Here is a 17,568-nt window from a genome sequence, read left to right as displayed (position 1 = left end):
TGTGATTCTTGGGTTTTTTTGAAAATGAGACATCATAAATCACTTTAAGCTCTTTCCTGAACCCCTGAAGACAGCAATCACTACCGCACATCGCTCGATACAGCTGCGGTAGCTGCATTTTTACTTTTTGTGTATGAGATTGGTGTTTGATTCTACCAGCACAGATCACCGCAGAATACGGTAGCCGTACTGTGCTTCCCGCTCACATTTCAAAAAACTCACAAAGAACTGAAGGACACGCAAGGCTTAATCTTTATGGTTCAGTTACTAACTATAGGCTGGTCTGTGAAATCCGAGTGGCTTTTCTTTTCCCCCCCCCTTGAAATCCGAGTGGCTTCTCTATCGCCCACCTCCTTGGGTAATGCTTTGTGCAGAGTTCAGCGCTGAAGCCCAGCTGCTGAGGAGCTGACAGGTGCTGCAATACTTAAATGAATCCCAGAGACAAGCATGTTGCTATCAGCCTCTGGTCAATATAAGTAGTTTATAAACTTGAAGCTCCTCTAGCTATTGAAAAAGGGAAGATTTTATCTTCCACAATAAGTCTGGTGTGTCTAGTAAGTACAGTCAGGCACTGAACTGCAAAGAAAACAAAATTTGTGTCCAGCTGCTTGCTACTTGACCACTGTTTATGCTGTATGTTGAACAAGACAGGGGTGTTGGGAGATGGTGCCTGAGGAATCGAAGGCTACGTGGCGTGACACGTGTGCATAAGCCATAAGGTTTTCCATCACCCAGTTGGTTTTTATTTCAGGTTTTTCTCTATTTTGAACTACTCACTTTTGTTGCAGCCTGAACAACATTCTTCACAGTGTTATGTGTGAGTGGGCCTATAAGAGTTTGCAAGATCTCTTGAGAGAGCTGTCACAGAAAGCAAAAATCAAACTGATGTACGCAGGGGTAATGCGGTAGTAGTCTGTACAGGTGCCTTTGACTTGAGCAGTGAAGTAAGGGGCAGCAGTTGGTTGTCATCCTCTTCCTGGCTGATCAGGAGTGTGAGAGGAGCACAGCTGGTCAGTGGGCTTCGTGGTTAAGTGCTGACAATAGGGGGATACTGGGAGTCCGGATGCCTGGATTCTGTTCCCGATCAGAAAGGGAGCTTGCTCTCTTGGGCAGAGGCTCCTTGTCCAACTTGACATCTTCTGATTTCTCATACATGCTTCCCTCCCCTTCCCTGGTCCTTCCCCCACTTAGTTCTTGATCTTTTTTGCTGCTCGTTTGTAATCTCCTGGATATCTTGGTCCAGTTATAGCTTTCCTGCCCTGCTGCTCTATGTAATTTTTCCATGCAGTACTGAAACTTCAGAGAAGAAAAGATTTCTGTGGCTTGCATGCAAGATGTACATCTGCCCAGTTCTAGGAAACTGCTGCATTTCTTTAAAAAATCAGCTTTAGGCAGAGAACTGGTGTAGAATGGACCCATCTGATAAGTCAGTATTTGTCAAATGTATTAGCAGCAGAAAAAAGGGTCTTACAATAAAGATAATAGCTAATTTAAAAAAAAAAAAAAGGTGTTTTACTTAGCCCTACTTGAAATAAACCTGTTGGTTATAGTTTCCCCACCTACTCCATGTGTATTGTGATAGAAGATACAGCTTTTACTTGCTTGTCTCCCTTGCCTGGAGACATTTAACTTTTTAGGAACATTTTTCTGTTGGGACTAGGAGTATGACGTTCAAACAAATCTTTTCTATTTGTCTTTATCCCTAACTTTTTCCCTGCCTGTTATCTAGACAACACAGAGAAAGGAGCTACCTGAGTAAATGTAAAGGAGATGAGACCTAAACTGAGAAGATAAGGGTCAGAACAGAGACAAACTACTCGTGCAGACTGCGGTTGTTGCTGGAAGAGACAGTTCGATCTGCTGTGATCCAGAGGCAGCGTGCTGTCATACAAATGCCAGAGCCTTCAAGAAGTCTTGCACTTGCGGGGCAACAGTTTGGAGGTCAGACTGTTATGGGGAGCGAGGGCCTTAGTAAGGCACCTTCATTTTGTCCCTACCCCCAGAAAGAGGAAATCGGGGGTCTCTTGCAAATGCAACCCATTTGTTGCTTCAGTGGTACAGAGTTCTTTTTGGATACATGCTAGACAAGTATTAAATGTTTTGGAGAGCTTGAACTTCTCCTGCTTCTGTGGCTTGCTGTGCCAAATGACTTCGCAAAAAAATTATGGAACATGACTGTCTTATTTCTGAAGTTCTCCAAGCACCTAAAATGTCACTCTGATATTCTGAAACGGCAAGGAACTTCCATTTATTTTAATATTTAGTGGATTTAAAGTATTGTATTTTGAGTCTTTTCCCACATTTCCGAAAGGAAATGTTGGAATCAAGGGTTAGAGTCCCTGGGGAAATAGCGAGTGCTAGAGCACTTCCTGCAGAATATGGGGCTGTTTCTCTGGTTTAGTGGGGGCACTTAAATTTGGCTTTCCTGTGGCAGAGGAGAATGGCCAAATCACTGTACCAAAGTAGTACTGGGAGAGTCCCTGTCGTATCCCTGTCTTGCTTGGGGATGCCCTTCCTGGTGTGGTGTCAGTGGACATCTACCCAGCGGGGCAGGGTGTGAGAAGGTACCCAACACTCAGGGCCCACAGCTGTCGGGTGGAGACGCCCGGAGTCGGTCTCTGGTCTGATACGTGTATGTCAACATAATATGTAAATTTTATGTGGAACAGCCTTAATACAAACGAGAAATCTAGGTCTGAGCATCCTCTGACCTAGCTGCCTGTTCAAAGCCTGAAAGAAGGAGGGTTTAATTTATGACCCCTACATTAAAACACTGAAGTGAAATATGAAGAAACTAATGCTGTGGGATGAGATTGCTATTTTACACAAGTTTAATACAGAGACGCAAAATCCAAAGTGCTGAACTGAGGAATGCTACAACTGCTGTCTTGAATTTTTATTTTTGTTTTCTCCAAAACTATTTGCTGAATTAACAGAATGTTTCAGTCAGTTAAAAAAAAAAATAATAAAAAAGAATCAGGCTTTCTGAGAAGAAACTATTTTCCAAAACAACATCCAGCTTTTTCGGTCCACGAATGCCAATTCTAAAAAGTTTGTTCTTACTGGTTAGGAAACAACAGTGTGATTGTTTTAGTGCTAGCTAATTTAACTCTAGCATCCAGAAATATCTCTGTATTAGTGTTATGCTTGAATTCTTTTGACTCGGTTATCTTTACATCCACTTCTGTGATGTTTGCTGTATTGCTTTCTTTGATGCTTTGTTGTAGCAGGATTTGCGAGGTGCAGAAGCCGAGGCTATGCTCTTTAGCAACCACAAGCCGATCCTTGGGTCTTCCTCCTCACTTAGCATTTCAAAGGTTTCTTCCTGGGCAAGGCATAAAGCTTTTTTTTTTTTTTTCTTGCAACTGTGGATGGATTTGCTTTTCAAAAGAGATGTATCCTGATTTTGCTAGTTTTCCTGTATAGGTTCTTAGTGAAGGGCTGCTGCTGAGAAGGGTAAATGTAAGTTTGCCTGTCAGAGTATAGCAGTATCTCCATGTCACTTTACTACTGCAAAGTTCACCTTTCTGATCACAGAAGATTTACCAATAGAAAAAACTTTTTTAAAATAGGAATTTCTTTAGGATTGGTTGACCAGGGTGTTCACACCAATGTTTGCTTGTCTGTGTTTTCCTAGATGCGTGTTCATTTGATATTGTGGGGTTTTTTTGTTGGTTTTCTTCTTTTTTTAAATGTTCTTCCTTAGGAATCTGTGGGGAATCCTTAAAAATACAGGAGACTTTAGAAATGGACCTTGACTTCCCATTATCAGAAAAATTGTTTCTGTTTTCTGCTGCTTGCAACTTTCAAATATGGTACAACCTAGACTGCAAAAAAATCTATTTGAAGTGCATCTGCTAGTAGGCATGCTGTAGTCATTTGAGTTTCCTTTGCTTAAATAAGCTACAGGTCATCGTTGCTACATTCTAAAAAAATTACATTAAAGCAAAATTAGAAGATAAAACCACTAAACCAGGGATATAGCGAAGAAAAACTACTCACGGAGACTTCACCTCCATGAAATGCAGTCATGTTTGCACTGTTTTCCCCACATGGTTTGAATCTCAAATGTTATTAATTCCTGTATGATAGAGAGCAGACATTTGCTTTATCTTTTTTTTTTTTAAATTCCATTTATGTCGATTGAGCTTTCATAAAGAATTGATGTTCTTTAAAAGCAGACCACAGTACTATTTTATTATTTTGGGTTGTGCTATATTTAATACACACTTAGAGGTATATTCCTGCTTTCTTTTTTTAAAGAACCAAGCATGAACAATGGTATAAATCTACCATCTAGTTAAGTGTCTGGCAATGCAGAAACTGCTGTTTGCAAGCTGTGTTACTATCTTGGCTTGAGGTAATATAATATGCCGTAGCTATTGACAGATTAAAAAAAAAAGAAAACTCAATGTAAACATGGCCTGAAGTGCAGAACAAACCCCATTGCCCCTCAGCAGGGCAGGATGGACGTGTTGGGCCAGTCCGTGGAGAGGGTTGAGGAAGCAAACAGCGTGGCACTTTTTGTTCTCTTCCTTTAGCTCCTTAAAGTAAATAGGTTTATGGCTTACAAATGTTCATCTGAGTAAAAGTTACCCTTGTTGTGGCCTACATAGGACTCAGTTTGGACTGCTGCCAGCGCTGCTAATCCTGGTCTCTGCGTGTGCTCCAGTGCTGCGAGGCTGAGCTTGCACAGGTTCTGCTGCCCACCAGAGATGCTGCCAGCATGCTTCAACCCATGTCTCCTTCCCAAACAGCTCCTGGTGCACATCCACCTCTCTGAGTGCAGTAGTAAAATGACACGTGAACTATAAACTGCTGGTCCTGGAATGTATTCATATATAATCCTCCCAATATAAGCTACAGGATTTGTTTTGCTTTAAGGTATGTGCTGCTTTGGCGGGGGGGAGGGGGAATAGTTAGTTTTAGCTATATTGAGAGTGACCCAATGAGACGACTGACCACTAAAATAAAAGCAAACATAGGAGAAGCTTCAACTCATCTGTTCCAACTCCATCTGTTTCTGAACAAGCTCTAGTTAAGGCATATGATCTGTTGAATGGGAAATTCAAAATCAGACTGAAAAATGTGAAACTCTTAGACATGAAGGGTGGCAGCACAAACTATAATTAGTCATGATTTTTTTTTTTTAATATTGCTTCCTTGTCCTGTTTGGAACCGGGTAATTCATCTAGGATGACTAAAACTGGAATTTGCTGGGGTATAAGCAGTGGCTGTTATGAACTGCATAGGGAATCATTTACAGAAGCACAAGCAGACCCTAGGAGAGTGGAGGGGGACTACTGGGTGCTTGCAATTGTGCACAGCTGGCTTCTGTTCAATCAAGCTAGATTGCCTGGGATCAGCTCATTGGAAGCCTCTCTTCCATTGGCTTTGAACAGTACTTAAAATGCACTAATCCCCTACTGAGTATGCTCAAAGCTTGAACAGCAGTGCAAGTTCAGAATTAAAAAGCGTCTTTAAATAGATAAGGGCATGACTGGGCTTAGCCCAACTTTTCTCGTGCAGTAGTCTGATGAAAACGCTTGGTTTCAAGGAGGAGGATATTCCATGTAAGTGACTGTGCTGTGTTGTTGCACAGCATGTTAGGTTTTTTTAGAAATACAAAAAAATGTTAAAATAATTTTATGGCTTTGTACAAAGTTGTTAGTTTTCTTTTCAGTTTCTTAACTTCAGTTTTTGTAGACAGTTTCCCAAATGCAATGGGAACTGTAAAGCTGAAGTTATAATGACCCTTTGTGTGAGCTGGGAGCCAGGCTGAATGGACTCCTAGATCTGTCATTCATCATTATTCTGGCAAAATAGCACTGGAGCATTCCTACCTGTAAAATTCTCTCTCTGAAATTAGGCAGAGGGATATATATCAGTATCGGACAGGAGAAAAGCTAAGGCTTCCCCTGCTACCCTGCGCACGTTCTTGCAGTGATCTACGTGGACCCAAGTGGGAAGGGTTGCTTTGCAGACTGGCAGGAGGGAGCCCCGTGGCCTGCTGCGTGGCTCCTTCCCTCCTGATTTTAATACAAACGGCCTCTTGCACCGTCAAGCCGTGCAGGAGAAACACCTGAACCGTCTTCCCTAACCAGTGTGGGAAGAGGAGAGGGTGCTCGCATCTGGGACAGATGCCTGCCACCGAAAGCTTCAGATGTAAAGGCTGAAGTTGGTTGCAGTTGCAACTAATTGAAAACAGGGGTTCTTAATGGAAAACCTTAACTATGTGTATCACTGGTACTCCACCTTTAATAACTTTAATGACTTGTATGTCATAATGAAGAGTGGCATGTGCTGAACAAACATCTCCATAACCTCATTCATTAAGAGACGAATCTTTCAGTCTCTAGTATTATGTCTTAAAGTCAAGTAAACAGTACATTTTGGTGCAAACAGGCTGAGTTATGGAATTACTTACACTGTATGAACATCACTTTGTGGGTGTGTACGTGTGACACAAAGGAGCAGACAGATGATGAAGTTGACAGCATTGCTGACCAGCCTGACTAGAGCCTGAAGACCACTTTGACCGCTCCATAAGGGAGTGCTGTATAAACACCGAACAAACGGGCACCATATCTAGGAATTTATAATTGGGAAGGGGTAAGAGATCCCTTCAGAAGGAAACAAGCAATAAGTCTCAGAGAGAGTATATAAACCACTTTCTCTGCCTTAGGGAAGCAAAAATCCCAATGTGGAGCTAGCAGAGGGAGGAAAATAGAAACAAGTGGGAATATTTAGAGTGAGGTTTCTCTTTCAGTTCTCTTGTGCTCTATTTTTGTTCCTCGTGTTGCGCTCAAGAACCAGCGGTCACCGGGAGACCGGAGCACATAGGTACAGCCGATTTGCCAACACTTCACTCTGTTATAGAGCTGCTCTTGTTGGCAGCCCAGGCTTGGCTGAACGCTGCTGTCCTCAAGGACCCCGCTCCTCTGTAGCTTGCTTTTCTAATTTTCTTTGTTTTGTTTTGAGTTTTTACCTTTTTCTATGGACATTGGAAAAAGTGCTAAGTATCCGGAATAGGGAAAATCCTGCTCTGTTTTTACTAGCCGTTCCCTTTGAAATGGGTGGCCAACCGAGATGTGGTGAACTTGTCCATTCTGACCCAGATATTTCTGGTGTTATTTAACAACAGTGAAAAAGTTCCTGTCTGAAGAGGTTACTAAGCTTTGTAATTGCCACGGTGATGCTGAACGTTTTTTCTGAATCATTGTTTCATGTTTGATAGTGTAGGTGTTGTGTTTGACAGATCTATTAGCGTGTGCTGTGACGCTTCACTGAGAGAAGGCGGACACGAGTCAACGCACTTATCTGGAAGAGGATTTGGTTTGCTGCTTGTCTTCTGTGGACTATCAAAGCCATCCCAGTTCAACGTACGAACTCTCGGAGCTTGGAGCCTCCTATGGTGGACTCTGGCAGAGCAGTCTGTGGAGGTAGCTCTTCGGTGCTGATATGCGCCAAGGGGTTGGTGTTAGTCATGTCATCTGCCAAGCTCAGCGTCACAGAGCAGAAAGTGGCTTCCCAGCTCTGTGATGCGGTGACTCTAATGTGGGGCCAGTTCTCAGCTGGTGGTGTACCTCCAGGCAGTGGATGAAGTTCATGTGTTTGAAAGGCTTGTTCACAAACTCATTCAGGGAAGAACTAAGTCCTCAGAACCTCCCATGGTTCTTTCATGAGCTTAAAAATTCATAAATAAAATAACCGCATTTAACTAAAATCAGGCAGCAGAATGACACTGCCCTATTTCTCGAGCTTGGTGAGAAAAAAAAAAATCATCAAGTTGGTGTTTTACTTAGGGTAATTGGAAGACTGAAATCCAGATTAAATTTAAACTCTGGTTTATTACAAGTGCCCTGCAGCACCTCTTAACCTAATGAGCAGAACAAGCTTCTGCTTTTTCCAAGTGCTGCCGTAAACCACATTATTTCATTAGGTAAAAACTTTGGCCGAGGACTCCATAACGTGTGTATCCCAAGCTAAAAGCTAAAACACTGATGGTTTTTTTGAGTCCTTGTTATGTTGGAAGGTGAAGCCACAGATTTAAATAGTTAACTGTGGATGTGGCTTTATAGCTTCAACTTTCAAAAGACTGGCCTTCGACAGCTTACGTGGCAGCACCTGTGCGCTTTAGGCTGAAGGCTCAATGGTCTTGCGGCAGGGAATTAAAATGGGTGGCTTGAAGCTGGTACTGGTGAAAACCTTCTGAAGGATGCTGCTGGCCAGGTCAGGGACATTTGATCTGCTTCTGAGCCAGTGCGTGAACGGGTGCGGGTTCCAGCCCACTATTTTATGGCAAATAAAATTGGGGTGGTTGTATTTGTGCCCAGCTGCCCCACATAAGTCTCGTCAGTGCTAACTTCGGCCATCCAATTTTAATTTGCTGTCGCATGTCTGCCAGAGCATTGCAGGAGGGTGGGAGGGAGGATATTTTCCCCGATGACTGCTGTTGACATTTGCAGAATAGAAGTGAAGTCAGCTGCTTGTTTGTTCGAAGGTTTTAGTGCCTGTAGTGGTTCTCAGCCAGCTGGGATCGCTCAGCGCCTGTAGCCCAGCAGGGACCTTCCCAGCTGCAGCATGGGGAAAACTGATCAAGCTGTGCTGGTGTTTAACTTTGTTTCTTAGACCAGGGGCATCAGTGAAACCAAAATGATCAATCTTGCTATACAATTTGGGGAAGCAAATGAGAAGGTATTCTGTTCTTCTTTGCTGCCCCCACCAAAAAAAAGGAAATAATTAAGGAAACGTTCATATATATACACACAGGCTCAGGGAAGCTGTGACGTGGGAAAGGACTGATGGCTTTGTTTACTGAGGGCATCTTGCAGCTTTTATTTTTCACTAATGGCAGCTACTGCAGAAGCAAGGCAAAATTTTAGTCTTCACCCCAAAATCTACAGGGGGCTGTGTGTGTGAAGGCTAATGTTTGTTCCTTCTGGTATTGCAGGCTCAAGGTAAGAGCGTCAGAATGATGTGATTGCTGGTGGTCCTGAAAAGTAGCTCCTCTCTGGCTGGATCCAGGCTCTGCATCTTATAGCAATGTAAATAACTTCTCTTTCCTAGAAGCGTGGTCATGGACTTGATTTTCACAAGACTGAGCAAAACCCGCATTTTATTTCAGCAGGCTGGTGTGTGCTGGGACCTGAAAACATTACCACTGTGTGAACGTGGATTGTGGGGGCACCTAATGGAAAGGGAGGGATTGAGGGGACAAAGAGAGTACGAGTGAGCTGTGTTGTAAAGAACAGGAGAGGATATAGAACAAAGATGACACCAGTAATAAGCATGAGCTGAGACTGGGAAGAAACGAGGAGAGATTTGAGAAAAGTACAATGTAAAATATGTAGCAGAAGTTACTGTAGAAAAGAAGAGGTGAAGCCGAACAAGGGAGAGAAGTGGGAGAAGGAGGAGGAAGTGATTGCTAAGTGCAGTTAATAGCAGCACCGAAGAGAGTTTTAATTGGAAACCTGTTATAATTAACCTCAGTTCTGCTCCCATGAATTTCAGGAATGCATGTGGCAGGTAGTTTTCCTTTTGGCTGTTGCGTTGCTGATGCAGAATATGCTGGGTTTCAAGCCAAGCGGCAGATCACATTTGTGTTTACCAGGCCCTGAGCAAACACGTTAATAATGTCATTTGTCATGGGGGATGGCACTACACACTGATTTCAGATTTTTCTATAGCAGACGGGGAATGCACTCTGATTCTGCCCTGTCTAAAGCTGCTCATTTTAACTGTTCAAGCATGAGCTCTTGTCACCTGGCAGGAAGACATTGACCCTAATTGGTACTGGAGGGAGACCTTGACCTCGTTGGAATGACCCGTGGAGGCTCCTTCTAAATCCCCTGGGGGACTTTCTAAGTAGGGAAGGGGCAAATCTGCAGCTTGTACATTCTTTATGTCTGGAAGGATGAAAAACAACCATGGAGGGTTCCTAAAATTCATTTGAACTTAGTTGTCCTTTACCTCGTTGTGGGATGCCAGTGCCACGTGCTGGAGAGCTGCTTTGAATGCTGGTGCTCCTTCAGAGGCTCTTCTGAGCAAGTCAGACAGCTTTTTGCATGCTGGCGAGCAGGATTGCTGTGACTGAGATGTTATGGATGCGTCTTTCAAATCCCTTTGGCAATTAAGAAACAGAACAAGTGGAAACCGGTGGCTGCAATTTCAGTTAAAAACGACCACTTCCCACCGCACAGAAAAACCTTCTGAATGTAGAAAGCATGGGAATTCGGAGGTCAGTGAGGGTGTGTGTTAAAGCCAAGCCCTGAGCGGTGGGAGCTGTGAAAGCTCAAGTAAAGGCAGGTGTACCATGGCTCTGTGTTTCTGGTGGAAGCACCTGGCTCTGTATCATCAAATCACAGAAGGGTTTGGGTTGGAAGGGACCTTCACACACCAGCCAGTCCAACCCCCCGCTGTGGGCAGGGACATCTTCCACTGGATCAGGTTGCTCAGAGCCCCGTCCAATCTGACCGTGAACACTCCCAGGGATGGGGCATCCAATACTCCTCTGGGCAACCTGTGCCGGTGCCTCACCACCCTCACCATAAAACGTTTCTTTCCCATGTCCAACCTAAATCTAACCCTGCCCTCATTCAGTTTAAAACTGTTGTCCCTTGTCCTGTCATGACAGGCCCTGGTAAAAAGTCTCCATCTTTCTTCTAAGCCCCTTTTGTATATTGACAGGCTGCGGTAAGGTCTCCCTGGAGCCGTCTCTTCTCCAGGCCAAAAAACCCCAACTCTCTCAGCCTTTCTCTGTAGAAAGCTTTGTTTTTATTCTGCAGTTTTGTTTAGCTTGTGAGCACTAAAATGGTAATGAATGGCTTTTACCCGTTGAAAGATGCTTCCTTGACTATAGGCCATGAACTGATTTAGATCCCTGTGAAGGGAATGTGATGACAGACTCCCCTTGCTAGCTGTGTGCAAGAACTGCTTTCAGATCACTCAAGGACAGTGAATGATAGAGGGAGATCTGTGTGCATCCATTTTCTTCCTCCCAAATCATGGGTGAGATTAGTGAACGAGCCTTTGAGGCCAGCCCGGTGGTTTGTGTGAGCTATCGTAGCAATTTCTTCTGCCTCTGTCCAGAACGCGTGGGTTGAGGATGAATACTTTGCAGAGGTCACTGCAGTTTAACTCGGTGTGCAGCTAGGTGTACAACAGATGTAAAAAAATATCCAACAGTTGTCTGTCTCTCTTTTTTCACTTGTAGGTTTATTCTTCAGTCTAAAGGAGTGATTCATAATCAACTCTTAGAAAAACAGAGAATAGCTGAAGAGAAAATTAAGGAATTAGAGGTAAGTTTTTGGCAGGTAATGATGATGAAAGTAGAACATTGAATGTCAACAAGATGCTGTTTGCTGCATCCCTTGTTTTTATCTGGTACTTTTCATTCTGAAGGATTGTAACTAGGTGAAACATAGGGCCTGTTGCAAGTAACCTATAAGCAATTCAAGTCACTTCGTTTCTTTGCCAGATCTACAATCCCAGTAGGGATTGATTGTGTGCTCTGTGTCCTGGTATGAAAACTGGGGGTGAGGGATTCAAATGAGATTAGTAGGAGCAAGGTTTAAAACTAGCAGAAGGGATGTTTGTGTGGTTATATGCAGCAGATAGGTGATGTGAAACTTTGCCAGGGCAGTGGATATTGAAAGTTTACACTGGCTCAGGACAATTGCACAAATTCATGGAAGAGAAGTCCATTGAGAATTACCAAATATGTAGAAATGGCATCCTGCTCAGGAAGTCCCTGAGCTAAAAATGTCTGGAGGCTGGGAAAGTATGAGGAGGAAGTACCGTATACGCCTGCCCTGTCCTTACACTCTGCCCTGCGCATCTGCTTGTGGCTGCTGTTGAAGACTGGATCTAGGGGGAGATGGGACTTTGTTTTGACGATGTGGTCAGAGGATTTCTGTGTTCTCATGTTTATCTGGTTGGACTATTCAAGGGAGGGAAGAATATCTAGGAAATATAAAGTAGTGTCTCCACAAGTTCCAGTGTTCAAACAAGTTATCTAGTGAATCTTGACTATCTTCTAGTGCCTACATGTACAGCTTACAGTTCTTCAGAGATGTTCAAAATGTACTGTTCCAAGGCTGTTAGTGTATTTTTTTCTTAATGCCCCTAAAATATAATTAATACAAAACCCTGTTCCTTGTTTTTTGGGGAATGACAGAGAAAGCAAAGACTGAGTTGTGTCAAGCTGCTTATCTCATCTGTTAGTGCTTTGGAGAAAGTGAGTGTGGAGACCAGCTAAGTAGGGACAAGCAGGAATAGGGAGTCAGTGCTCAAACCTGCTCAAACCTGTGCAGTTCTGTCTCTGTTGTCTCCTACTTACACTAAAGCAGAAGTAGAGAGTGTATTTTTTTTTTGATTCCTTCCTAAAACTCGGCTTGCCTGGGGAGCTGTAGGGCAAGCACATCATCATATGTCATGTTGCCTGGAGTGTCTTTTGTGCCAGATACTAAGGGGTTTTGTGTTTCTGGCCACAAGAACTTTTTCTGCACAGGGAAAACAAGTACTCCATGGATTGGCTATATATTTAAGGGGGTGTTAATGCAGACAAGTCACAGTCATTTTTATGGTTATGTGATAAAAGTGATTGTATCCTGGCTACTCTGGAGCCATCCCAGATGCCAGTGGCTTTGCGCAAAGACAGCCCTGTGCCTGGGGATGGCGAACTTCATAGCAGCACGTCTGGATTTGGAAGCGATTGGAGTGTGGTTGACAGCCTCTGTTTACAAACTGCCCGTCGGGTCCCTTACTGCCAGGTCCATCGGGCTGTGGTCAGTTTTTTGGCTACTGTGCCCTTCAGCTGTGCATCTCAATTTCTTCCTGTTCCTGGTGGGGAATGATCTTACCTCCTGAACTTTCCGATTGCTGAGTTCAGCAGAATGGATGGAATTCCCCCCAAATTATAACCTTTGCCATTCTTACACAAAGCCTCAGAGCTGGCTGCTTCGCAAATGTGTTTTTCTGCTTCGTAGCTCCCTGTTGCTTGAGTCTCTGGTTATGGCCACTGAATTGAAGTTCCCAGCAATAGTGACTGTCTCAAAAGGTGGTGGGGTTGGGGCACATGGGTTGGTTTTTCTTTTTAACCATGGTTTTTCTTTTTTTTTTGGCTCAGATTGCCAAAACTTTCAACAGTTTGTTTTAAGTGAACATTCAAGTCCATCTTATAACTACTCTGCTTCCAGCTGGCTGGCAGTTTTGTGAAAAGGATTTTCCTTAGGCTTGCCCATGGAAGAGGACAAGCTCTTAGACTGACAAGTGCTGGAAACTGAGATTTCAGGGGAAATACCTGAGTCCAAGTCAGAGAGCACTTATCACAGGAGTAGGGGATTTTGCTGTCCTGAAAACAAGTTGTGACAGAAGCAGGAAAGAATGTGAAACTTTGTGACCTTGTGCTTCCACTGCACCATTGTAAAATAAATATCAAACCAAGATAGGTTAAAACTTCCCTCCATCTGTTGTTAAAACTGGAAGGATTTTAAAGCTTAGGTTTATATTTTACATTGTTAACTACCTTATTACTTACTCACATTTCTCACTTTGCATAGTTGAATCAAGCTGGTCAGAGTAATCTTCCAGTATCCATACAGTGTGGCTGATCTGGTTACTCATGTAGCGTGAGCTTGAGACAATCATGCCTTGTTATTATGACGCTATTGCCAAGGTATTGTGAAATGTATATTTTTGATACAAGCCTGAATTTGAGAAATGCTCTCACTGCTAGCTTGGTGCTGTTTGCAGAGGAGCATAGCACAGAAGGCTGCGTTCACTGCTGAGCTCATCTGTAAATCCATCCAGCCTGCGTAGCAAGGAGAGCTCCTGAGTGCTGACTATTTGTGAAAATGTGGGCTTTAACCTGCTTCAGAGATGTGAGCTGAGTTTCCTGACGTTGACAGCTGTCAGAGTGAACTTTCAAAATAGTGAGGGGTTTTGCGTCTGGTTTGAAAGCTGCTTTTCTCCCTCTGATAGTCTCCACTGCAATGCATGATTGCAGTTATTCCCTTTCCCTCACTCCCCTCTCTTGGGTTCCTCCACTGTTGAAGCAGTGCATTGCCTTTTTCAAGGCAGCATCACAAAACTGATGTGATACTGCTAGTTTGGTCGTCCCTGCTGCTCACTGCATGGCAAAGCAGCAAGGAGAACCAGACCTGTCTTTGTACAGGGCTGTGAAAATAAGGCTTGGCTGGAATACGCATTGGATGTACTTAGCGAGAGGAGCTGTGTTCTGGAAACACCAAAGGGGTATGGATGTGTACGAGGGGGCAAATGCATAGCTTGTCAGTTACTCTGCAGAAAAAAGCAAGGTAGCTTTACCCTTCTTGTTAAAGCTGAGGTATGGACCTGAATATGTATGTGTGCATATGTAGCATTCTTAACTTCACAACTTGTATATAATCCTTTGGAATCCAAATAGACTGCCCAGGCTTGTTGGCAAAATACACATGCCTGCTTAAAGGCTGTGCCAGTGAGGCTTACAAAAACCTGCTTGAATCTTGCAGAGATTGATGGCATAGGCTCACTCACGTACTGGCATGGGAAGCGTCCTGCTTAGCAGTAGCGATTGGATTTTTCCAGTCCTGATACTATCAAATTCTTGTTGTGTTTCACAGTACGAGGGGTATGTGTTAAATCTATTTTGAAAGCATTCTAAAGGGATGAGCACAGACTCTTTTTAGCTCAGCAATGTTTGTGCAGTATTAGGAGAAAAACCAAGTAATGTTTTTCTTCCCTTGTTTTTAAGGAAACATGATATGTGAGGGGTGGAACAATGCTTTGTTTCAGGAAATGTTATCCGTTTCCATTGTAGGGCTAGATGGATTCTGTTTTTAAATGTGGCATTTTAAAAAGAACAAACTATGATGTTATAAAGACATGGAAAACTGATTCTTCGTTAGGGGTGGAGAAAGTGAGTATCACTGTGTGTTTTCTCTGATAATATCTGATAGTCCCCTTCTCTCCTGCTATATTCAGCATGTTTAGTTGTCAGGCGTTGTCAGACTAAATTGCTAAAAATAACAAATAAGGGGGAGGCTCTGCTGGGCAGCTCTGTCTACTGTGTGCCACTGAATTTAGCTCCTTCGTGAAAAGGGCAAAGCAACCTGCAACTTTCTGGTTGAAGTGGAGTTTGGTTTTAAACTCTGACCACAACATTGTTGCGTGCTTGTTTCCCAGGCAATTCTTTCACGTGTGTATGGGAGACTGGAAGTTTACTGCTGCGGAGATAAAGGGTTGGTTGTTTTCTTTTCTGTCTGCCTGGAGTAGAAAATACAATCGGGAAAGCTATACCTAAGTGCTTGAGTTCTAATTTGGAAATTCTTCATGTGATCCCTAAAATGCCATGTCCAATTGCCCTATCCCACACAGAAAACTTCTTTGCTCTCGTTCATGGAGAAGAGAGCAAACACTGCTCTCTTTGGTTTGCTTCTTCACGGTGGAGAAGCAAACACTGCTCTCAAACACTGCTGTGCTCCACATTCAAAGGCTTAGATGGTGTTGCAGGGCTCCTTCCTGGTGAAGTTAAAAAGTGACTGCATTGCAATGCCTTACGGTGACCAGACGTCAGAGCTAACAACAGACTTCTTCCCTGGTGCTGCCGGGATGCAAACTTGCTCATGCTGTGGCTTCCATTTCTCTAATCTTCTTTCTCTAGGAGCTTTAAAATGGCTTTGCTGCAGCCCTGAGGCATAATGGTGGTGCCCCTCTTCTCCATGAGTCGATCAGGGCATCTGTGATGGTTGCCACAACAGTGTTTTCGCAGCCTGTGGGAACAAAGATTTAAGTAGGTGAGGTGTGGCTGGGGAGAAGTGCTGGAGCCTGGGAGTTCATGCTCTCTGAGCAGGTATGGCTCGGTTGGACCTGCTCGGTGTGGCCGCGCGCCTCTGACGTGCTCCTGCAGCAGCTCTCTGGACGGCCCTTTGGTTTTTACGCTGAAACCGTCAGCGTGGAGACCAACTCTGAGGGTGGCTTTAACGACGTGAAAACAAGTCTCTTGAGATTTGTGGTGCACTTTGCAGACCACTAAGCGGCCATCAGAAGGTAGCAATTGTTAGCCTGTTCCCAAGTTAGACCAATATCTTCCTGGGATTTACAGTGCAGAAGCTCTCATCCCATGGTTGGCTCGGGATAGGCCAGTGCCCAGGAATGTGCGGTGGGCTTTTTAAGTAAACAGGGCAAAATAAGGAACGCTCCTGTTTGCTTTGGAGAGGGGAAGCCTCAAGAATAGCCCTCTGTGCTTTAGCCTGGAGCAGATTTTACTTTGGGTGAGTGTGCTGTTCTCTCATTCCATTGCTGGCATACACGCACGTACCGAGGACATGATTTTAAACACATGTTGTCACAGAAGCTGCCCCTTGTTTCTAAGCGTGTGCATAGACGGGGTCAGTCCCTGGCTTGGTTTCAGCCCTGTTGGCTTTATGGCCTGGTCTGCTCTAAGGAAGGCTGGCGTGCTTCTGTCGCTGTTGTTCGTACGGGAGCCAAGCCAGAACCATCTGTGCAACCTGGGGGCTCAGCTGCAATCATGATTTGCAAACATGTACAAAACTCCTCTGGCATGGATTGTTTGCAGGTTTGGGGCGTTGCTGGGGAGTAGATTGATTTGTATTTTCTTAATTTGCTTGTCCTGGAAGGTGATGTGTTGTGGGGTTTGTTTTTGTGGTTGGTGTGGGGGTCTTTTGTTGGGTTTTTTGCTATTTGTTTCCCCTTCTCTTCCCGCCCCCCCCAGCTTTACAGTATCTGATGTTTGGGAATTCAGAGTGGTGATACCTCCTTCTCCTCTTGCCCCTGAATCACACCTTGGAGTTTCATTAACTCTCCCCAGCCATCTATGAGTCAGGAGTCCAGATGTTCTCTGCAGTCAAGAGAAGGACAATAAATGCTTCCAGAGGGTCACTCATTCCTAGAGGTGATCTTCTCCCTCTGCTTGCTGTAGAGGGAGGCTGGAGCACCTGATGTGGGGACAGGTGGAGTATGGAAGTGAACTTAACGTGTAGAATTAACATTTGGGCTTGCGTGGACCTTTTAGGAGGAAGCTGTGGGAGCTCCGCAAATTATGGAGATTGGTGTGAAAGTGATCTGCAGAGCCTCATCAGGCCCCCTGCGAGGGACCAGGCCAGGCGATAGCCTTCATCCTGCATGGCTTTGGGTGTCTGAGGCAGCTGCAGGTGTCTGGGCAGGTCCTTTGGGCATGGCCATTTGGACTTGGTGATGTTCCTGGGAAATGTGTTTCATCTTGACTCTGTTGGTTTCTGTCATCCAGGCCTGAGTCTGTGCCTTCACTGAGGGCTTGCTCCTGTTTTTCAGGCTGCAAAGCTGGAGGCTTAACTTGCTTTTTGAGGACATGGGTGGTCCAGCTGCCTGCCTAAGCTTGCTGTCAGCTGGGGAGCATCCACAGGCACTCCCGTAGGAGAGCAAGAGCACAGCCTGCATGGCATGGGCAGAGCTGTCAGCACGGGTCTGCCCCGCATGGAGATGCCTGTTTTGAAGAAGGGAGTAGCCGAAGCTCTTTTTTTTTTTTTTTTTTTTTTTTTTTTTTCCTTTTGGTTTGGCTGTTTTTCC

General features: G+C 44.3%; 1 protein-coding gene across 1 annotated transcript in view; it reads left to right on the top strand.

Annotated features, from left to right (window-relative positions):
* PFDN1 (prefoldin subunit 1) overlaps positions 1-17,568 on the top strand; it is a 37,237-nt gene that overhangs the window by 6,565 nt on the left and 13,104 nt on the right. Inside the window, exon 3 of the mRNA XM_009322288.1 lies at positions 11,216-11,300. Within this exon, the coding sequence (XP_009320563.1) occupies positions 11,216-11,300 (85 nt within the window). The remainder of the gene's footprint in view (positions 1-11,215; positions 11,301-17,568) is intronic.

Source organism: Pygoscelis adeliae, unplaced genomic scaffold, assembly GCF_000699105.1.
Source record: "Pygoscelis adeliae isolate BGI_AS28 unplaced genomic scaffold, ASM69910v1 Scaffold514, whole genome shotgun sequence".
Taxonomy (NCBI): domain Eukaryota; kingdom Metazoa; phylum Chordata; class Aves; order Sphenisciformes; family Spheniscidae; genus Pygoscelis; species Pygoscelis adeliae.
Note: the sequence above shows the minus strand (reverse complement) of the source record. Positions and strands in the feature narration are given on the sequence as shown.